The sequence below is a fragment of the Aquarana catesbeiana genome, linkage group LG01, assembly GCF_042186555.1.
Source record: "Aquarana catesbeiana isolate 2022-GZ linkage group LG01, ASM4218655v1, whole genome shotgun sequence".
Classification (NCBI taxonomy): domain Eukaryota; kingdom Metazoa; phylum Chordata; class Amphibia; order Anura; family Ranidae; genus Aquarana; species Aquarana catesbeiana.
Window position 1 is genome coordinate 325,373,187 of NC_133324.1, and position 23,893 is coordinate 325,397,079.

A 23,893-nucleotide genomic window follows, 5' to 3' on the forward strand; every position below is an offset into this window, starting at 1 on the left:
ATTGTAGCAAAGTGTCATTTCTTCAGTGTTATGACATGAAAAGATATAATAAATATTTACAAAAATTTGAGGGGTGTACTCACTTTTGTGAGATACTGTATATCTCGATCTATATCAACGTCTTTAGGATAGGGACATTATTTAAATACATGTTAATTTCAACCATTTGCTACAATGTGCAAGAACCATAAAATGCTAATTAGATTAAATAATAATAATAATAACACACTAAATTTCCAAGGCACGTTTGAATGACTGCATTTTTCTCATATATTTCTTGGTGATGCTACTGTGCTATACAGAAACAGTTCTAAATAAAAACGATTAGGATTTGTCAGTTCACAAAATAGTTGATCCCACACTTTAGCCCTGTAACATCTTAGAATTTAAAATCTTCTGGAGGAGTCCATTTATGAATAACAATAGGGGTTTCAATATAAAATAAAAATATTATTTGCAAAATAGCTTTCATTGAAAGTGTATCTGTAGTAATATTCTACTCTTCTTTCAAGGTTTTTGGGTGGCTCCTCAACATCAGCCCCACTCCAAATCCTCTGATTCACTCCAGTCTGCTGGTGTGGGGGGATGGAGTGATGGTGGCAGCTCACAAAGTGGTGGCCAGCCTGGTGGCAGATGGTAGATGGGACGTTCTGATGCAGAGGCACTGTAAAGAGAGAGAAAAAAAAAAAAGTCAGTTGTGAGATCTTTTAAAATCGCACAAGCACCTAAGTCTAGGTTCACATCTATGCGGCTGTGCTTGATGCATTTTTTAGGCACATTTTGCAGTGCACTTTTAAACCCTCTTTTTTATGCGTTTTTGCATGCAGGTTTCATGCATTTCGCGTCCCCCCCCCCTCTTTTTACACTGTAAAACACACTGTATATAGCTGGTTGCTAAGGAGGGGGCTGGGAAGCCGGCCGCCATGTCCATAACAACCAATGAGTCATCAGCTGTCAGCGGGATTCCCTGCTGAATGGGAAGGGAAAAAAATACGGAGTGGCGCGCCCCCCCCAAGCCATACCAGACCTTTATCCGAGCATGCCACCTGGCAGGTCAGGAAAGAAAGGGGTTGAGCAAGCACGCGCCCCCAACATGGGGGGGCGCTCTGGTGGGGACAAGGGCCTCTTCCCGACCTCCCTGGCCAGTGGTTGTCGGGGTCTGCGGGCAGGGGGCTTATCGGAATTTGGAAGGCCCGCTTTAAGATGGGGGCCCTAGATCCTGCCCCCTATGTGAATGGGTATCATACCCCTACCCATTCACCCCAAAAAGCAGTAAAAATGTAAAAAAAAAAAAAAAAACTAAGCCAGTTTTTGACAAGTCCTTTATTAAAAAAAAAAATTGCTCCTCCCACCGCCCCCTTCTCCGCGAGCAGTCTTCTTGTGCCATCTACTTCCGCTGCGGTCTTCTTCCTCGCCGGCGGTTACCTGTTGCTATTTATAAAAAAAAAAGCCCCATGGCTATATAAAAAAGAGTTGCCAGACAGCAGCTTTTTTTTTTTGAAAGCGGGTAACCGGCAGCAAGGAAGAAGATAGCACAAGAAGAGAGAACGGGGAGAAGACAGCAGTGGGAGAAATGACAGCGAGAGAGAGCAAAAAAAAAAAACACTTAGGGTTACATACACCAGAAAATCTGTTTCTACACTTTAGAAACACACATAGGGAACAGTTAACCCCTTGATCGTCCCCTAGTGTTAACCCCTTCCCTGCCAGTGACATTTTTACAGTAATCATTGCATTTTTATAACACTGATCGCTGTATAAATGCCAAGGGTCCCAAAAATGTGTCAAAAGTGTCAGCCATAATGTCACAGTCCCGATAAAAATCGCAGATCGCCTCCATTACTAGTAAAAAAAAAAAAAAAAAAATTATATAATAATAATAATAATAATAATATTATATATAATAAAAATGCTAAAAATCTATCCCCTATTTTGTAGACTCTAAGTTTTGCGCAACCCAATCAATATACGCTTATTGCGATTTTTATTTTTTTTACCAAAAATATGTAGAAGAATACATATCGGCCTAAACTGAGAAACAAATTTTTTTTTTTTTTTTTTTTCAAAAGCAAATAAAGCAAAGGGGGATATTTATTATAGCAAAAAGTACAAAATGTGTTTTTTCAAAATTGTCACTCTTTTCTTGTTCATAGTGCAAAAAAAAAAAAAAAAAATTGAATGCAGAGGTGATCAAATACCACCAAAAAGACAGCTCTATTTGTGGGGGGGACACGTCAATTTTGTTTGGGTGCAGCGTTGCATGACTGCGCAATTGTCAGTTAAAGCGACGCAGTGCCGAATCGCAAAAAATGGCCTGGTCATTCAGCAGCCAAATCTTCGGGGGTTGAAGTGGTTAATCAGCTTATAGCTTCAGCTTGTTAAATTAGGCTTTGACAAAAAAACATGGAAGCCAGGTTTTTTATGCAGAGCTGCACCAGATTTGACACTATCCCGTTTTCGTAAATCAACCCCTTGGTGTCCTAAGACCCAAATAATGCACCATATTTAAGCCAAGGCAATTTTTCCATCAGTTATATCAAGATGTCTAAACCAAGCCCATTTGCCATAAAATTTGTTATTCAGTTGAAATCTAACAGAGAACTTGGGGCAACGTTAGTATGCAAGTAATGTATCTGCAGAAAATTTTTAGGAAATAAATGTCATTTCTCCATATAAAAGTCAACGGATTAGAATATGCAGGGTTTATCTAATTTTACAGATTCCCTATTGAGCTCTTCAGCACAGCCACACTATTCAATAAATCTACATGACACCACGCTTCCCGACCCTGTGATTCTTAGGTAGGCACAGCTCTCCATTTACTGTGACTGATGAAAGCAGTGCTTTATCAAGAATGTGCGCTAACTGACTCTTGTGTTAATTGAAATGATGCAGCACGAACCTCTTCACCAAGGGGCAGTGTTAAACAACTACTTCTTGTTTAATCAGAGTTTAAAGCAGACTTTTCATTCTTATTGTTAATAAAGCCCAAACCACTAGTCTTCACTGCAACAAAAGATGCTATAATGAAAACAGCCTTTAATGGATAAACCTCTGGATGGCTGTGTTTCGGGAAATGGACTGGCCTCTCTGGCAAAGGGGTCAATGAAAGAACTTAGCACAGCAGATAAATAAAAAGGACTCCCATGAGAGTAAGGGAAGAGTCTCTGGCTCAAGTTTAATGGCCATCCCCATTTTTCCTCCACTTTTTTTTTTCCTTCACCCAGGACCATCCATAGAACTACAATGGTGGTCTGAGTTGCATGCATCAAATTGAAAAAGGAGAGTTCTGTTCCACTAACCACCCATTTATTTGAATGGCAAATCTCATTAGAAGTATTGGCTTATCTTAGAGGGACATAAATCACAATGGATACAATTTTGTCTAACCTCCTTGACAAAATATGATTATTTCTTAAGCCAGCGGCTGGCTGGATCAGGCGTCTGTCTCTCAACATATGCCTTTGGGTTTCTGATTCAACATTCTTCATCACGTTGGCAATGAAAATGACCCTAGCATTTGAAATAATGGACATAATGACAAACACAGCAACAGAAATAAAGCATGAATTAATTCATTCCAAGCAAAAGGTAACCACTTCTTGACTGAGCTATAGCCGAAAGACGGCTACAAATGCGGTCGTCCTGTTCTGGGAGGGCACCCATAGACATTTTCCCAGAACCACGCCCCCCTCCACTGTGGTGACCTATCGGCATGTATTGATCACTGTGTCGTCAGATCACAGCTGATCATAGATTGGGGTAAAGGGCCAATCACACTGGCCCTATACCATGTAATCAGCTGAGTCCAATCACAGCTGATCACATGTAAACAAACTTGCCGGTTATCGGCATTCCTTTCCTCATGCGCAGTCACAGTATGAGGAGAGAAGAGCCAGTAATTGGCAAGCATGACGCTTACACTGATAATTAGGGCACTGATCATCAGTCTTCTGATAATCGGTGCAGCATCAACAGTGCCATTCAGTGCTACCCATCAGTGCAGCCTCATCAGTGCACATCAGTGAAGGAGAAAAATTACTTAGTTTCTGTTAAAAATGTTTGCAAATAAGAAAAACATCTTTTCTTAAAAGTTTTTAGTCTTTTTTGCTAAGCAAAGAACAAAAACAGTGGTGATTAACCACCGGAAGATCTTCCCTACAGGACAGATGATTACGAAAAACGAAGACATTGCACAAGAATTTGAAAACTATTATTCCTCCCTATACAATCTCAACGCATCCAATCCTCCCCCCTACGCTACCCTCCAGAAGATCACATGAGATTAAATCGTTCTTAGACCAATTCGCCCCAGGGAAAATTCAAAAATGAAGCCACCACCAATCTTGAATCACCAATTTCCACAAAGGAATGGGAACTGGCCATCAGACAATTAAAGCCAGGAAGGAGCCCGAGCCTAGACGGACTCCCCGCTGTATATTACAGGATGTTCTCAGACATCCTTCGATCCCCCTTTCTGAATGCTTTTAACTCTCTCTCTTCCTCGAACCCCCTCACAAGAGACATGTTAGAAGCCCACATAGTAGTTATTCCCAAAGAAGAAAAAGATCCCACACAAAACAGGAAATTACAGGCCAATCTCACTATTAAATCTAGACATCAAAATTTTCTCCAAAATACTAGCAGATTATTACCACTCCTCCCCTCTCTCGTTTCTCAAAACCAAGTAGGCTTTATCCCTGGTCGAGAGGCTAGGGATAACACCATTAAGGCAATCAACTTACACAACCTTAGAACAAACGAACCAGAAAGGTTTTTTCTTATCCCTAGATGCCGAAAAAGGCGTTCGACGGAGTGGCTTGGGACTACATGGAAGCGGTCTTACAAACTATAGTCATAGGCCCACACATGTGCGGTCTGATCCTCTCATTATATACTGGCCCCTCAGCCAAAGTAAGGGTCAACAACACTGTCGAACCCCTTCCCCATACAAAGTGGAACGAGGCAAGGCTGCCCCCTATCCCCTATCCTTTTTGTCCTCACTCTTGAACCATTCCTCCATAAACTAAGATTAAATTCAGATATTAAGGGCTTTCTAGCACCCAACAGGGAATATAAATATGCCACTTACGCAGATGATATATTACGGTTTTTTACCAAACCATTAACCACCCTGCCAGTATTATTAGCAGCGTTCACACATTTCCAACCCCTCTCTAACCTCAAAATCAACTTTTCAAAGTCCTTTGCCCTCAATATATCCTTGCCACAACACCTAGTAGATCATTGTAAGGAAAACTTCCCATTCCTATGGAAACTCGGGTCGATTACATAACTGGGCATACAACTCCCCTCCAAACTGCCTGACCTCTATACGAAGAATTATGTGCCCCTCTTGAACAAATTATCTTGTGATCTCAAACACTGGAACAAACCAACCTTTTCATGGTTCGGTAGAGCAGCCATCCTAAAGATGAACACCCTACCGAGAATGCTCTATATCATGCAGACGATCCCAATCCACATCCCACCATCCTTCTTCAAAACATTTAAACACATTTGCTCCAGATTCCTCTGGGGAGAACGTAGAGCAAGAATCAACTACAAACAACTCACCAAACCTAAACGACTAGGAAGTATTGGCCTCCCAGATCTCCTCAATTATCAAACGGCCACTCACCTCACTAGAATAGTGGACTGGAATGTCCACTCCCCTCACAAAGACTGGGTAACCTTAGAAGCGTTCTTTACAAACTTACCTCTGTATGCTCTACCATGGACTACCCTAAGTCATATCCCCACCGCGACACATCTCCATCCTTTCATAGGGCCTACCTTGCACTGTTTCCAGAAACTGTGCTCCCACTACACCATATCCTCCATCCCTGGATCTCTGTAAAACTAAACCCTGCATTCCCCCCAGTCATGCACCGACACTACCTAAAAGGACTATTGGCCACAAGACCAAATTAGAACCTATCAGTTCTTTCACCATGAGAAACTTACCAGCTTCCCAACTTGCAAACCGAATGGAGAGACCTAACATCCCCACCTGGACTTATCTCCTGCTTGCCCAACATCTCAAACTCCTAGACAAAAACTCGCAATGCTCGAGACAACTGCCCCCTTTCAAAAGACTATGCATCCAGGTGACCCCTCAATCTCACCTGATATCCTCCACACAAACTCCTTTTTGCGGACCTACAGGCCAAGGAGAATCCATCATGTAAGCACTGGGAGAAAGATCTTTCGATCACGCTCACATCTGAGAACGGGGAACAAATTTTCCTACATATTCATAAGGGTTCCTCTAATGTCACTACAAAGGAAAATGGATACAAAGTCCAATCCAGATGGTACCGCACCCCATCACTCTTACAAAAATTTTATCCATCCACAACAGACATCTGCTGGAGATGCCACCAAGAGAAGGGAACTCTTCTCCATATATGGTGGTCTTGCACCCCTCTGCAAGTGTTCTGGAGGGAAGTGTGTCGCATAACCTCCCAGGTTACATCTTACGACCTGACACTCTCTCCAGCCCAATTTCTACTCCATCACTCGCCACTGTCAAACAATCCCTATCACAAATCCTTGGTAATGCACATGATAAATGCAGCAAAACAATGCATCCCTATTCACTGGAATTCGACACAGATACCTACTCTCAAAGAGTGGCTTCATAGAATTTGTAGGGTAGCTAAAATGGAAAAAATGATTCACATTGCTCGCGACACCCCGACGAGATTTAACAAAAGATGGGCCCGTTGGACACACTACCAGACGACGTCTGAATACCTGAACATATGCTGCTCACCCACCTCATGAACTGGTTCGGTAACAGACCAGACCAACCACAAATCGACATACGCTGCCTTGACCTCACATTCACACTTCCTTTTATTCACCCCCCATTTAACAAATATCAGATCTCCTGAAGCTTATACTAAAACCACTTGTTACCCGGAGAAGGGAGTCAGAGAGACCCCCCCTCCCCTACTTCTCACCTCTTCTCCCCCGCTCATCTTTCACAATCCCCCCCTCCCGATATCCCACTTAGATATCCACTTATGTCACCCAATAACCAAGTCTATGACCTCACTCTCCCCAATCACTTGCCCCGGCAGATACGTACAGGACACTGAAAAATCCTGAATTTAAATGGAGCTATACTTCAACCTGTTGAAAATACTCCCTCCAGCACAACCCCAGTTAACCTCAATATATGCCAAAAGATGGAGGACAACCCCTGGAACCGGTAGAACCACAAGGCAAATTCATGTCACCGTTTTTCCTACCAGGTACAACTTATGCTGAATTAAGCTCCCCTTTTGTTGTTGGCGTATTGTGGTGATATCAACATCTCTTTGTAAGGCTGTTGTTTTAGAACTTTGTTTGTATTCTGCATTATTCTTCAATAAAACTTTATGAAACATAACCACCAGAAGATTTACGGTGGTTTAATGTTGCGGTCATGCAACATTGTACCCAAATAAAATTGTTGGCTTTTTTTTTTTTTCCTCCACAAATAGAACTTCCTTTTGATTGTATTTGATCACCTCTGCAGTTTTTTGCGCTATAAACAATAAAATAAATAAAAAAAAATTTTTTTTTAACTTTCTGCTATAAAACATACCCAATAAGAAAAAAAATATTATATCTAAATGTCTTTATAAAATTTAGGTCAATATGTATTCTGCATCATATTTTTGGTAAAAAATCCCAATAAGTGTATATTGATTGGTTTGCGCAAAAGTTATAGCGTCTACAAACTATGGGATATTTTTTTTTTTTTTACTAGTAATGGCAGTGATCAGCAACTTATAGTGGGACTGCGATATTGTGGAGGACAAATCGGACACCTGACATTTTGGGGGGGGGTTGACCAGTGCTAAAAAAATTATATCTATCGATAGATAGAGATTAGATATAGATATATCTTTTTTTCAGCGGGAACGCGGGGGAATGCAGTTCCAGCACCTCCAGCACTGAATGTATGCAATAGTGTGGGGTGTGCTGGAGGGTCTATTTATGTTGGCTGCTAGGGGGATCTATTGTCACTGGTGGGGATCTGATTTTGTGTGAGCGTCTATTGTTGCTGATGGTAAATCTATTGTTGCTGGAGGGGTCTTATGTTGCTGGAAGGGATCTACTGTTGAGGGAGAGGTCTATTTTTACTGGCTGCTGGAGGATCTTTTGATGCTGCCTGCTGGGAGATCTGTTGTTGCTGCTGGGGGGGGATCTAATGTTGCTTGGGTGGATATTTTGTTACTGGGTGTGATATTTTGGTGTGGGTAGTTCACTGTTGCTGCAGGGAATCTATTGTTGCTGGGGGAGTCTATTGTTGTGTGGGGATCTATTGCTAGGATTCTATTGTTGGGATCTATTTTACTGCTTTTCTTTTTATCATCAACATGTTCCATACAAATGATTTAGCACCACAAAATGATATTTGGTTCTGTATTCTCTAAAAGGGGCAGTATTGGTAGGTGGGTAGGGGGTGGAATCAAGGGAGGGTGGTCAGAGGTGGGTAGGGGGCAGAGACAAGGGGCGACTCAGACGGGGGGAGTTCCTGCACCTATCCTCCGAGAAAAAAAAAGTATATTATATATATATATATATATATATATATATATATATATATATATATATATATATATATATATATTACATACACACACACACACACACACACACACACACTGTACACTAAAGAAACTGGCTGGGAAGGGGTTAACATCAGGGGCGATCAAAGGATTAACTGTGTACCTAGGTTTGCTTACTCACTGTGGGGGTGGGGGTGTGGAGTGGGTGCTTTGACTAAAGGAATGCAAAGATCTGTGTCCCTGCTTTGCAGAAACACAGGATCAATGCCTTCCCTTCTGACAGAACAACAATCAAAAATTTTTTTTTAAATGGAAAAAAAAAAAAAAAAAAAAAAAAATTTCATAAGAGTGTAGCGTTCCATAACCACGCAATTGTCATCAAAGTACGACAGCACTGAAAGCTGAACATTGGCCTGGGCAGGAAAGGGGTGAAAGTGCCCTGTATTAAAGCGGTTAAAATATTACTATTTAAACTACTAATATATGGCTTAAAAGTAATTGATCATTTTAAATAGTCTGATGAATTAAAATAGATGATATTTAAAAAGTAAGCCATTGCAGGTAATATTTACCAGTAGCAATCAACTGTAACTGAACTCTTGCTGATTTGCCTTCAGTAAGCAGCAATGGGTTACTGAAATTAGCACATCCATTGACAGTGCTTGTGTACAGATGCTGAGTAAAGTGTGCATCCTTTCTCAGTGCTTCATTAGCGCCCTCTGCTGGACTCACCTTTCACTGTGAGCGCTTTCTTTCTCTGCTCTCTCTTTAAGCCAAGCATCAACCCTGCAAGGAGGGATCTGTCTGTTTTTCTCCTCCTTTAGCTTTCTCTCTGCTATAAAAGGGAATAGATTATTGAAAAAAAAATCTAGTTTAACTTAAACAATACATATCCTAATTACCCATTGTGCATTACTGTTAGCAGTGAAAATAAAAATATACATGGGTGGATTCTCTTTAAAGGAGAAGTATTGGAATCCGTTTTTTACCCATTATACTTACCTAGGTGGATACAGCATCAGTCCAATGCTGCACCTGTCCCCCAGCGTCTCTGCACTGAGACTCGAGCGATCGAACATCGCCGATGGCTCAGTTCTCTTGGCTCCCCAAGCAGAGAGCTGCTGCCTATCAATCAGCAGCTCTCCTCCTGGCTCACCGGACTGCTGAGCTGTGGAGGGGCGGCCGTCTCAGCGGCTCACTGAGATGGCTATCAGTCCAGGCACCTGGCGGATCCAGACTCCCAGAGTCAGGATGACGCAGTGCCTAGATCGATATTGGTGATGTCAGCAGAGAGTGGAATTCAGACAGCTCTTTGCTGAAAACAGGTCACAGGCGTGCAAAACAAATTGTGACTGTGACCCATAGGAGAAGCCCAACCAAACGAGCTCAGGCTGGACTTCTTTAAACTAGAAAAAAAAACCAAACAAAACACTGTTGGGCATGCTTATTAAAAAACATTTTAAAAATCAATTGTTGGGGCATTTTAAAATTCTTTAAAATTATTAAAGTTGATCTCTGGGTAAATATGAAAGACAAACTGGTGCAGCTCTGTAGTAAATCAGATTTTTTAATGTAACCAGTGCTAGTACCTGAATTAACTTTGTATAAACCTTTTGTGATCCATAAACATCCACACTCAGACTAAGGGAAAGAGCCAGTAAGGTGTGCTGCATACGAATGTGTTGACAAGTAAAATGCTGACTGGGGCAAGACAGCACAGTGAGCAGAGGGAGGACCTCCTTAGTCTGCTACTCTGTCACTGTCCAGTCAGAAGGTTGGGGGTAGAGAAACAAAACATATAAGCAGAGTCATCTGCCTGGCTGTGCGAACCTCAATACTACATGCACATAAATACAATTTTAGCGGTTAAAATAGGTCCCAAATATGTATTTTGCCTGTGTATTTAAATGGAGGTCATCTTTAAAATAAAGATGTCACATGTAACCACTGTCTTGGGGACTACCAAAACTGGTAGAAATGTACCCAATAGCAATGCAGATAGAATAATTGACCAGTTTGTATTGCCATCTTTTTTTCATGCTACAAAAGATGAACACAATTATTACTGTCTGTGTCCCCATCAGTAAGATGTATCCTCACTTTTAGATCCAATCATCACCGTCAATGGGACAGAAAGTAAACATTAACTTCTCCAGCAGGGACATAGACAGTAAAATAAATTCAACAAAGGTTCTATAGCTTCCCCTTTGATAACTGCATTATGTTTTACAGTCAATGCACATACAGTGGAACCTTGGATTACAAGCATAATCCGTTCCAGGAGAATGCTTGTAATCCAAAGCACACGCATATCAAAGCAAGTTTCCCCATAGAAGTCAATGGAAACGAAGATAATTTGTTCCGCATTGACTTCTATTACATGCACAACTGCATGCGGCCAGAGGTGAGGGGGGGGGTGGGGGCCGGAGAGCCTCGGAAATACTCAGGGACAGCTCGGCTGAACTTCGAAAGCCTCGGAAACACTTGAAAACGGAGCATTTCCGAGTATTTCCGAACGGCTCAGAACCGTTCCGAGTGTCCCTGGCACCCCCGCACCTCTGGCCAAATGAGGTATTGCATACCCCATTAGCTTGAATTTTGCTCGTTTTGCAAGACAACACTCGCAAACCGAGTCAGAATAAAAAAAAAAAAAAAAAAAAAAAAAAAGTTGCTTGTCTTCCCAAACACTCGTTAACCGCGTTACTCGTAAGCCAAGGTTCCACTGTACATGTTAGACTGTACAAAATATAATTGTTAGTAGAAAATGTATTACCTTAAAGTGGTTGAAAAGCTCAAATAGGAAATTCGAACAAGGCACATGTTTCTATAGTGTTTACTTGTCTCTCCAATGCACCAAGTGTCATTTCTCTCTGCAGTCTAGGTAATCCTTTCGCTGCCAGGTCCATACATCGTACAGACCCGATAGCGGGGGGGCTTTCACACACACAATCCCAGTGGCCGCAGCCACCGGGATTGTGTATAAAACTGATGGGCAGACACCTGCTTGTCAGGTTCAGGTGGACGCATTCGAGCGGCTGTGCTGCCGCCCGATTGCTTCCACGCACCCCCCGGTACCGGCGCCCCAGCCATGTATTCCGGGTTTCGCTTGCCCATCTTCAGACCTGGCACCGACACGACAGGTGCCCCTGGGTGGAGGGGAGGGAGAAGAGCATCCGCTCTCTTCTCTATTTGCTATGACCCGGAAAACGACGTGTATGACATCACTTTGTGCCCTATGTGATGAGAGAAAAAAAAAAAAAAAAAAAACACATTTTTTAGGTCCCTTACCCCCACATATATGCACGTAGAAACATAAATGCATGCGTCAAAACGTTGATTGCGCTACACATGTTATATATCATCGTGCACGCTGGAGTGAGAGCAATAATTCTAACACAAGACCTCCTCCGTAACACTATATATATATATATATATATATATATATATATATATATATATATATATATATATATATATATACATATACATACACACACACACACTACTTTATTCTCTAGGGTGTCTGCTGTTTGGGGGTTTGTGTAATCTTCAGGCCTAAAGTGATTTTTTTTAAACGTGTGCAAAAAAAAAAAAAAAATAACGGCCCTGGCAGCGTTTGACAGCCTCAGTTCTGTTCCTGTGTGTTGTGTGAAGGGGGGGGGGGGTGCCTTCCCCCCCAATCAGTTCTCAGAGCTCTTGTACAGTGTGTAACTGCATCTCTTCGCTCCCTGCTTTGTAAGTGTGTAAAAAACCCTTTCATTCTGTTTTACATACAGAACAAATGGCTGTAGATAGACAGGTACAATTTATGTAGGAGGATTTGTTTAATCTCTGTATTACCTGAGGCCAGTCACTTCACTGGGTATATGTAAGGGTGTACAACTACTTTAAAATAATTAGGTTATGTGGTTTCTTACCTTCCACTTTAGCCTTTAGTGCATCCAAATCCTGTGCACTCATGTGTGAAAATCTGCAGGAAGGACCAAAGTCACACTGGCCTAAAAAAAAAAAAATAAAAAAAAAAATAAAAAAAAGGGAGCATTCACACTGTAAATTTAAAATAGGAGTTCTGAATGTCCAAGAACTCAATCCAGCAATCGTATGTGATGCTATTTATGAGCAGTAAAAGATAAGGTTACAATGGTCCCTTCTTATGCCGCGTACACACGAGTGGACTTTACGGCAGACTTTGCCCGGCGGACTTTGACAGACTTTCTGAATGAACGGACTTGCCTACACACAATCCACCAAAGTCTGTCGAATTTGTAGGTGATGACGTACGACCGGACTAAAACAAGGAAGTTCATAGCCAGTAGCTAATAGCTGCCCTAGCGTGGCTTTTTGTCCAACGAACTAGCATACAGACGACCGGACTCGATTTCGACGGATTGATTTAAAACATGTTTCAAATCTAAGTCTGTCCAACTTTTCAGAAAACAAAGTTCGCTGGAGCCCACACACGATCGAATTGTCCTACGAAATCCAGTACACCGGACCAAGTCTGCCGTAAAGTCCGCTCGTGTGTACGCGGCATTAGAGCAAACCTTTAACACAGTCTGGTTAGCAAGCACATTCAAGTGCCACAACATACCTTTACCATGCCTAGCTGCCTCCTCCAACACAATGGAGCTACCCAAAGCTGCTATGCAAATAGCTTTTCTAAAGAAAAACCCTCCAGAGTGCCAGGGAAGTACCCCTATGTGACAGTGCCCAGGATTAGCCACTGCATAATACATACAGCTTGGTTATTGCCAGTTTGGGTCTTCTTCAGTGCACATCAGCAAAAAGCTTTATGAAAACACCAAAGAAAATGACTGTTTCTGCCAGGGTTCCTATACCCCAACCACTTCTTACAGATGTTCACTAAAATCACAACTTAAAAAGTAACTCCACTTTTGTTGAGGAAAAAAACAAAACCATTTCCCCTGGGTGATTAATCTACATTGCGAGTATTTTAACAAACTTTGTTGTAAAATCCTACCTGCTTCTGCTCTGAAGAAAAATTTTTTTGGTCATGTCAATGTGCACAGGGACTCTAAATGGGAGTGAATTTTTCATTATTAGTCACCAGAGGCACTTGTAGTTTTCCAATGAGGAAAATTCACGGTCTGGATCCTGTTTGCAAGGGATTAACCCTTTCGGAGTATCTCACCAAAAAAATACATTTTTGTTGCAGAGGATATCTAAAATCTGACTTGTAGCTTAGTGTGGATTTCTGTGAAAATCAGTAAGCCAATCACACAAGCAGGAAATGACATGTCTGGGGAAGTTCTGTACACCAACTGTATACAGGAGGCCTCAATGTTGCCATATTGGATTTTTCAGAAAATTACAGCACTGCAGATTAAAAAGGAAAAAGGTAATCTGTAATAACATTCAAATCCAAAATGGCTTGTAATGCAACTGTATACGCTTTATCATTTTTGATTCATTTTTTCCCCATGAAAGTGAAGTTCCCCTTTAAGCTAGTCTTATACGCATAGCTTTATACATTCATAGATTGCTTGATTCCTCCATCCACACTGCAGAGAAGTTTCCATCTGGCTGGGTCAATTTTTAAAATCAACAATTGTGACGTCATCAGGGCCACTGTTAGAAGACTTCCTTAATCTAATATCCAATATTTATCAATTAACATTACTAACATATGCATGGGTTGGGTCTTTATAGTGTGATTGAGTTGTATATATTCATCTCTTCTAGATTTGGAAAAGTAACAAATAAGATTTTAAAGCCTGTGCTTCTCTTTGGAGAGGTTACATATGGTAGTAATTAGACTTTCCTCTCCCCATCGCAAATTGGATAAGGTTTCACATTTCGTAAGAGGCAGAGGTTTGCATTAAGAATATTAGTTCTTTATACTGTAATATTTCTTGATTAGGATATTAATAAGAAAAAGGCCTTCCACTGAATATAATAAATACATATTGATTTATGTAACATAATTTGATTTAGATGATAGATAAAGTTATATGGTTGTACACATTGCTCTTACCCTTCCCTCTTGTTCTTATGGAATGCCAACATAGCTGTGAATATGGATGGTATTGTATTTCAATAGCTCCTCAACAAAGAGAGGGGGGAGTTAGGCTGAAATACATTTGTCACTAGAGTTTGTGGGACTATAAGACAAAACTAGCCCTTTTTAGGAGAAGGTGGGGGTTGAATTGTGGTGTAAAAGCAATGCACAAAAGAACATTTAGTTCAGACTGCTAAATACAAAGGAAGCTATCATTAGCTTCTTACACAGACACACATCTAATTATATACACAATCTTCGTTTCAAGAATATAACTACATTATTGATATTATTTTTACATTTTAATATTGTTCTTGTAATATTTTTGCCATTTTATTATTAAGTCTATTTTTGAGTTTTTACATAAGAACTAGAAAGGGCTTTCTTGGGACTCTTCTCATCAATATAAGTTACATAATAATCGACAGAATATTCATATATTCTACAGTCACCCACAGCTCAAATTTGAGCCAATTACCGCTGAAACTTGAGTTGTGTATAGCTAGGTTTACAATTTAAACTGCTGTAGCCTCTTTAGAAAACAAACTATTTATACGAGATCTTTAGGTTATCACTTTTCATATTAGGACTTACAAAGTACCCACCCGTCTGAAGGAAACGTCTGCATAATTTCTTACATTCCTCTTCTGCAAGGATTTCAGCAGCATCTGTGAACAAGAACACAAACGGGAAAGTGTTTTTAGCCAAATATAAAATATACAGGAGAGACTACAAAGTAGACAAAGGATGCAATAAAGAATCTTGGAGACAATTCACCACATTAAAGAGCTGTAAACCTTTTACTGTACCAAGCTGCCATTTCACTTTAAAGTCCAACTTAAGCCAAAAAATGTTTTCTGTTATAGACTGGAGGGGATGGAATAGTGACAGGTAGTGTGTGTGCAGACTCGGGAAAGGGAAAGGAAGCGTGTGTGTGCGCAGACAGAGGAAGGGACAGGAAGTAAGTGTGTGTGTGTGTGTGTGTGTGTGTGCAGACGGAGGAACAGGAAGTGTGTGCGCAGATGGGGGAAGGGATGGGAAGTGTGCGTAGACGGAGGAAGAAACGGGAAGTGTGTGTGTGTGCAGACGGAGGAAGAAATGGGAAGTGTGCTTGTGCGGGGGAAGGGACGGGAAGTGTGCTTGTGCGGGGGAAGGGACGGGAAGTGTGCTTGTGCGGGGGAAGGGACGGGAAGTGTGCTTGTGCGGGGGAAGGGACGGGAAGTGTGCTTGTGCGGGGGAAGGGACGGGAAGTGTGCTTGTGCGGGGGAAGGGACGGGAAGTGTGCTTGTGCGGGGGGAGGGACGGGAAGTGTGCTTGTGCGGGGGGAGGGACGGGAAGTGTGCTTGTGCGGGGGAAGGGACGGGAAGTGTGCTTGTGCGGGGGAAGGGACGGGAAGTGTGCTTGTGCGGGGGAAGGAACGGGAAGTGTGCTTGTGCGGCGGAAGGAACGGGAAGTGTGCTTGTGCGGCGGAAGGAACGGGAAGTGTGCTTGTGCGGGGGAAGGGACGGGAAGTGTGCTTGTGCGGGGGAAGGGACGGGAAGTAAGTGTGTGTGTGCGCAGATGGGGGAAGGGATGGGAAGTGTGCGTAGACTGAGAAAGGGAAGGGAAGTGTGTGTGTGTGCAGACAGAGGAAGAAACGGGAAGTGTGCGCAGGCGGGGAAGGGATGGGAAGTGTGCGCAGGCGGGGGAAGGGACGGGAAGTGTGCGCAGGCGGGGGAAGGGACGGGAAGTGTGCGCAGGCGGGGGAAGGGACGGGAAGTGTGCGCAGGCGGGGAAGGGACGGGAAGTGTGCGCAGGCGGGGGAAGGGACGGGAAGTGTGCGCAGGCGGGGGAAGGGACGGGAAGTGTGCGCAGGCGGGGGAAGGGACGGGAAGTGTGCGCAGGCGGGGGAAGGGACGGGAAGTGTGCGCAGGCGGGGGAAGGGACAGGAAGTGTGTTTGCGCGCAGACGGAGGAAGGGACGGGAAGTGTGTGTGCGCGTGTGCACAGACGGAGGAAGGGACGGGAAGCGTGCTTGTGCGCAGGAAGGGACGGGAAGCGTGCTTGTGCGCAGGAAGGGACGGGAAGCGTGCTTGTGCGCAGGAAGGGACGGGAAGCGTGCTTGTGCGCAGGAAGGGACGGGAAGCGTGCTTGTGCGCAGGAAGGGACGGAAAGCGTGCTTGTGCGCAGGAAGGGACGGAAAGCGTGCTTGTGCGCAGGAAGGGACGGAAAGCGTGCTTGTGCGCAGACGCAGGAAGGGACGGGAAGTAAGAGTGTGTATGTGCGCAGATGGGGGAAGGGATGGGAAGTGTGCGTAGACGGAGGAAGGGATGGGAAGTGTGTGTGTGTGCAGACGGAGGAAGGGACGGGAAGTGTGTGTGTGTGCAGACGGAGGAAGGGACGGGAAGTGTGCGCAGGCGGGGGAAGGGACGGGAAGTGTGTGTGTGTGTGCAGACGGAGGAAGGGATGGGAAGTGTGTGTGTGTGTGCAGGCGGGGGAAGGGACGGGAAGTGTGCGCAGGCGGGGGAAGGGACGGGAAGTGTGCGCAGGCGGGGGAAGGGACGGGAAGTGTGCGCAGGCGGGGGAAGGGACGGGAAGTGTGTGTGCGCACAGACGGAGGAAGGGACGGGAAGTGTGTGTGCGTGCGCACAGACGGAGGAAGGGATGGGAAGTGTGTGTGCGTGCGCACAGACGGAGGAAGGGACGGGAAGTGTGCGTGTGCACAGACGAAGGAAGGGACGGGAAGTGTGCTTGTGCGCAGGAAGGGACGGCAAGTGTGCTTGTGCGCAGGAAGGGACGGCAAGTGTGCTTGTGCGCAGGAAGGGACGGGAAGTAAGTGTGTGTGTGCGCAGATGGGGGAAGAAATGGGAAGTGTGCTTGTGCGGGGGAAGGGACGGGAAGTGTGCTTGTGCGGGGGAAGGGACGGGAAGTGTGCTTGTGCGGGGGAAGGGACGGGAAGTGTGCTTGTGCGGGGGAAGGGACGGGAAGTGTGCTTGTGCGGGGGAAGGGACGGGAAGTGTGCTTGTGCGGGGGAAGGGACGGGAAGTGTGCTTGTGCGGGGGAAGGGACGGGAAGTGTGCTTGTGCGGGGGAAGGGACGGGAAGTGTGCTTGTGCGGGGGAAGGGACGGGAAGTGTGCTTGTGCGGGGGAAGGGACGGGAAGTGTGCTTGTGCGGGGGAAGGGACGGGAAGTGTGCTTGTGCGGGGGAAGGGACGGGAAGTGTGCTTGTGCGGGGGAAGGGACGGGAAGTGTGCTTGTGCGGGGGAAGGGACGGGAAGTGTGCTTGTGCGGGGGAAGGGACGGGAAGTGTGCTTGTGCGGGGGAAGGGACGGGAAGTAAGTGTGTGTGTGCGCAGATGGGGGAAGGGATGGGAAGTGTGCGTAGACTGAGAAAGGGAAGGGAAGTGTGTGTGTGTGTGCAGACAGAGGAAGAAACGGGAAGTGTGCGCAGGCGGGGGAAGGGACGGGAAGTGTGCGCAGGCGGGGGAAGGGACGGGAAGTGTGCGCAGGCGGGGGAAGGGACGGGAAGTGTGTGCAGGCGGGGGGGGACAGGAAGTGTGTTTGTGTGTGCGCGCAGACGGAGGAAGGGACGGGAAGTGTGTGTGCGCGTGTGCACAGACGGAGGAAGGGACGGGAAGCGTGCTTGTGCGCGGGAAGGGACGGGAAGCGTGCTTGTGCGCGGGAAGGGACGGGAAGCGTGCTTGTGCGCGGGAAGGGACGGGAAGCGTGCTTGTGCGCGGGAAGGGACGGGAAGCGTGCTTGTGCGGGGGAAGGGACGGGAAGCGTGCTTGTGCGGGGGAAGGGACGGGAAGCGTGCTTGTGCGGGGGAAGGGACGGGAAGCGTGCTTGTGCGGGGGAAGGGACGGGAAGCGTGCTTGTGCGGGGGAAGGGACGGGAAGCGTGCTTGTGCGGGGGAAGGGACGGGAAGCGTGCTTGTGCGGGGGAAGGGACGGGAAGCGTGCTTGTGCGCGGGAAGGGACGGGAAGCGTGCTTGTGCGCGGGAAGGGACGGGAAGCGTGCTTGTGCGCGGGAAGGGACGGGAAGCGTGCTTGTGCGCGGGAAGGGACGGGAAGCGTGCTTGTGCGCGGGAAGGGACGGGAAGCGTGCTTGTGCGCGGGAAGGGACGGGAAGCGTGCTTGTGCGCGGGAAGGGACGGGAAGCGTGCTTGTGCGCGGGAAGGGACGGGAAGCGTGCTTGTGCGCGGGAAGGGACGGGAAGCGTGCTTGTGCGCGGGAAGGGACGGGAAGCGTGCTTGTGCGCGGGAAGGGACGGGAAGCGTGCTTGTGCGCGGGAAGGGACGGGAAGCGTGCTTGTGCGCGGGAAGGGACGGGAAGCGTGCTTGTGCGCGGGAAGGGACGGGAAGCGTGCTTGTGCGCGGGAAGGGACGGGAAGCGTGCTTGTGCGCGGGAAGGGACGGGAAGCGTGCTTGTGCGCAGACGCAGGAAGGGACGGGAAGTGTGCTTGTGTGCAGGAAGGGACGGGAAGTAAGTGTGTGTGTGCGCAGATGGGGGAAGGGATGGGAAGTGTGCGTAGACTGAGGAAGGGAAGTGTGTGTGTGTGCAGACAGAGGAAGAAACGGGAAGTGTGCGCAGGCGGGGGAAGGGACGGGAAGTGTGCACAGATGGAGGAAGGGACGGGAAGTGTGCGCAGGCGGGGGAAGGGATGGGAAGTGTGCACAGATGGAGGAAGGGACGGGAAGTGTGCGCAGGCGGGGGAAGGGATGGGAAGTGTGCGCAGGCAGGGGAAGGGACGGGAAGCGTGCTTGTGCGCAGGAAGGAACGGGAAGCGTGCTTGTGCGCAGGAAGGGACGGGAAGCGTGCTTGTGCGCAGGAAGGGACGGGAAGCGTGCTTGTGCGCAGGAAGGGACGGGAAGCGTGCTTGTGCGCAGACGCAGGAAGGGACGGGAAGTGTGCTTGTGCGCAGACGCAGGAAGGGACGGGAAGTGTGCTTGTGCGCAGACGCAGGAAGGGACGGGAAGTGTGCTTGTGCGCAGACGCAGGAAGGGACGGGAAGTAAGTGTGTGTATGTGCGCAGATGGGGGAAGGGATGGGAAGTGTGCGTAGACTGAGGAAGGGATGGGAAGTGTGTGTGTGTGTGCAGACGGAGGAAGAAACGGGAAGTGTGCGCAGGCGGGGGAAGGGACGGGAAGTGTGCGCAGGCGGGGGAAGGGACAGGAAGTGTGCGCAGGCGGGGGAAGGGACAGGAAGTGTGCGCAGGCGGGGGAAGGGACGGGAAGTGTGCGCAGGCGGGGGAAGGGACGGGAAGTGTGCGCAGGCGGGGGAAGGGACGGGAAGTGTGCGCAGGCGGGGGAAGGGACGGGAAGTGTGCGCAGGCGGGGGAAGGGACGGGAAGTGTGTGTGCGTGCGCACAGACGGAGGAAGGGACGGGAAGTGTGTGTGCGTGCGCACAGACGGAGGAAGGGACGGGAAGTGTGTGTGCGTGCGCACAGACGGAGGAAGGGACGGGAAGTGTGTGTGCGTGCGCACAGACGGAGGAAGGGACGGGAAGTGTGTGTGCGTGCGCACAGACGGAGGAAGGGACGGGAAGTGTGTGTGCGTGCGCACAGACGGAGGAAGGGACGGGAAGTGTGTGTGCAGACGGAGGAAGGGACGGGAAGTGTGTGTGCAAACGGAGGAAGGGACGGGAAGTGTGTGTGCAGACGGAGGAAGGGACGGGAAGTGTGTGTGCAAACGGAGGAAGGGACGGGAAGTGTGTGTGCAGACGGAGGAAGGGACGGGAAGTGTGTGTGCAGACGGAGGAAGGGACGGGAAGTGTGTGTGCAGACGGAGGAAGGGACGGGAAGTGTGTGTGCAGACGGAGGAAGGGACGGGAAGTGTGTGTGCAGACGGAGGAAGGGACGGGAAGTGTGTGTGCAGACGGAGGAAGGGACGGGAAGTGTGTGTGCAGACGGAGGAAGGGACGGGAAGTGTGTGTGCAGACGGAGGAAGGGACGGGAAGTGTGTGTGCAGACGGAGGAAGGGACGGGAAGTGTGTGTGCAGACGGAGGAAGGGACGGGAAGTGTGTGTGCAGACGGAGGAAGGGACGGGAAGTGTGTGTGCAGACGGAGGAAGGGACGGGAAGTGTGTGTGCAGACGGAGGAAGGGACGGGAAGCGTGTGTGCAGACGGAGGAAGGGACGGGAAGCGTGTGTGCAGACGGAGGAAGGGACGGGAAGCGTGTGTGCAGACGGAGGAAGGGACGGGAAGCGTGTGTGCAGACGGAGGAAGGGACGGGAAGCGTGTGTGCAGACGGAGGAAGGGACGGGAAGCGTGTGTGCAGACGGAGGAAGGGACGGGAAGCGTGTGTGCAGACGGAGGAAGGGACGGGAAGCGTGTGTGCAGACGGAGGAAGGGACGGGAAGCGTGTGTGCAGACGGAGGAAGGGACGGGAAGCGTGTGTGCAGACGGAGGAAGGGACGGGAAGCGTGTGTGCAGACGGAGGAAGGGACGGGAAGCGTGTGTGCAGACGGAGGAAGGGACGGGAAGCGTGTGTGCAGACGGAGGAAGGGACGGGAAGCGTGTGTGCAGACGGAGGAAGGGACGGGAAGCGTGTGTGCAGACGGAGGAAGGGACGGGAAGCGTGTGTGCAGACGGAGGAAGGGACGGGAAGCGTGTGTGCAGACGGAGGAAGGGACGGGAAGCGTGTGTGCAGACGGAGGAAGGGACGGGAAGCGTGTGTGCAGACGGAGGAAGGGACGGGAAGCGTGTGTGCAGACGGAGGAAGGGACGGGAAGCGTGTGTGCAGACGGAGGAAGGGACGGGAAGCGTGTGTGCAGACGGAGGAAGGGACGGGAAGCGTGTGTGCAGACGGAGGAAGGGACGGGAAGCGTGTGTGCAGACGGAGGAAGGGACGGGAAGCGTGTGTGCAGACGGAGGAAGGGACGGGAAGCGTGTGTGCAGACGGAGGAAGGGACGGGAAGTATGTGTGTGCAGACGGAGGAAGGGACGGGAAGTATGTGTGTGCAGACGGAGGAAGGGACGGGAAGTATGTGTGTGCAGACGGAGGAAGGGACGGGAAGTATGTGTGTGCAGACGGAGGAAGGGACGGGAAGTATGTGTGTGCAGACGAAGGAAGGGACGGGAAGTATGTGTGTGCAGACGAAGGAAGGGACGGGAAGTATGTGTGTGCAGACGAAGGAAGGGACGGGAAGTATGTGTGTGCAGACGAAGGAAGGGACGGGAAGTATGTGTGTGCAGACGAAGGAAGGGACGGGAAGTATGTGTGTGCAGACGAAGGAAGGGACTGGAAGTATGTGTGTGCAGACGAAGGAAGGGACGGGAAGTATGTGTGTGCGTGTGCAGTGCTCTCACCTCTGAACAGGATACACTATGTACAGGGTGCAGGGCTCTCACCTCTAATCGGGTCATACTATATAGGGTGTAGGGCTCTCCCCTCTGACCAGGTCATACTGTAGATACACAAAACTCTCCCATATTATCTGGTCACTACAGATATGAGGGGTGCATTGCTATACAGGGCTCTCACCTCTGATCTGGTCATACTATGGATATACAGGGTGCAGGGCTCTCACCTCTGATCTGGTCATGCTATGGATATACAGGGTGCAGGGCTCTCACCTCTGATCAGATCATACTATGGATATACAGGGCTCTCACCTCTGATCAGGTCACACTATGGAAGTGCAGGGCTCTCACCTCTGATCAGATCATACTATGGATATACAGGGCTCTCACCTCTGATCAGATCATACTATGGATATACAGGGCTCTCACCTCTGATCAGGTCACACTATGGAAGTGCAGGGCTCTCACCTCTGATCAGATCATACTATGGATATACAGGGCTCTCACCTCTGATCAGGTCACACTATGGAAGTGCAGGGCTCTCACCTCTGATCAGATCATACTATGGATATACAGGGCTCTCACCTCTGATCAGATCATACTATGGATATACAGGGCTCTCACCTCTGATCAGGTCACACTATGGAAGTGCAGGGCTCTCACCTCTGATCAGATCATACTATGGATATACAGGGCTCTCACCTCTGATCAGATCATACTATGGATATACAGGGCTCTCACCTCTGATCAGGTCACACTATGGAAGTGCAGGGCTCTCACCTCTGATCAGATCATACTATGGATATACAGGGCTCTCACCTCTGATCAGGTCACACTATGGAAGTGCAGGGCTCTCACCTCTGATCAGATCATACTATGGATATACAGGGCTCTCACCTCTGATCAGATCATACTATGGATATACAGGGCTCTCACCTCTGATCAGATCATACTATGGATATACAGGGCTCTCACCTCTGATCAGGTCACACTATGGAAGTGCAGGGCTCTCACCTCTGATCAGGTCACACTATGGAAGTGCAGGGCTCTCACCTCTGATCAGATCATACTATGGATATACAGGGCTCTCACCTCTGATCAGGTCACACTATGGAAGTGCAGGGCTCTCACCTCTGATCAGATCATACTGTGGATATACAGGGCTCTCACCTCTGATCAGATCACACTATGGATATACAGGGCTCTCACCTCTGATCAGATCATACTATGGATATACAGGGCTCTCACCTCTGATCAGGTCACACTATGGAAGTGCAGGGCTCTCACCTCTGATCAGATCATACTGTGGATATACAGGGCTCTCACCTCTGATCAGATCATACTATGGATATACAGGGCTCTCACCTCTGATCAGATCATACTATGGATATACAGGGCTCTCACCTCTGATCAGATCATACTATGGATATACATGGCTCTCACCTCTGATCAGATCATACTATGGATATACAGGGCTCTCACCTCTGATCAGGTCACACTATGGAAGTGCAGGGCTCTCACCTCTGATCAGATCATACTATGGATATACAGGGCTCTCACCTCTGATCAGATCATACTATGGATATACAGGGCTCTCACCTCTGATCAGATCATACTATGGATATACAGGGCTCTCACCTCTGATCAGATCATACTATGGATATACAGGGCTCTCACCTCTGATCAGATCATACTATGGATATACAGGGCTCTCACCTCTGATCAGATCATACTATGGATATACAGGGCTCTCACCTCTGAACAGGTCATACCAGACTTTCTTACACTTCTGGTGTTGCACTCCATTGAGATGTTTCTTGCGGTTGTGCAGATTGTCCTGAAAAGAGCGGTCACAATAGTCGCAGAAATACCTCCTTCCCATGGCAGAAGTGAGCAGCTCCCTCGGATGTACACATCCACAACACACAGGTACAGCTGCTTCCCACTCCTCCCACCTAGGAGGTGGAAAATACTAATGCACGCATGCGCACTAACTATACCTCCGTAACTTGCGTGCTTATCGGAG

The 23,893-nt window shown here is 47.5% G+C and overlaps 1 protein-coding gene across 1 annotated transcript; it reads right to left on the reverse strand.

Moving 5' to 3' along the window:
• Window positions 1–242: 242 nt before the first annotated feature.
• Window positions 243–23,885, reverse strand: ZMAT5 (zinc finger matrin-type 5). The gene is made up of 5 exons (XM_073630742.1): window positions 23,623–23,885; window positions 15,192–15,254; window positions 12,485–12,565; window positions 9,300–9,402; window positions 243–664 (listed from the first exon to the last, which is right to left on the reverse strand). The coding sequence occupies exons 1-5, from the start codon at window positions 23,747–23,749 to the stop codon at window positions 535–537; spliced, it is 504 nt and encodes a 167-aa protein (XP_073486843.1). The 5' UTR covers window positions 23,750–23,885; the 3' UTR covers window positions 243–534.
• Between the last annotated feature and the right edge of the window lie 8 nt (window positions 23,886–23,893).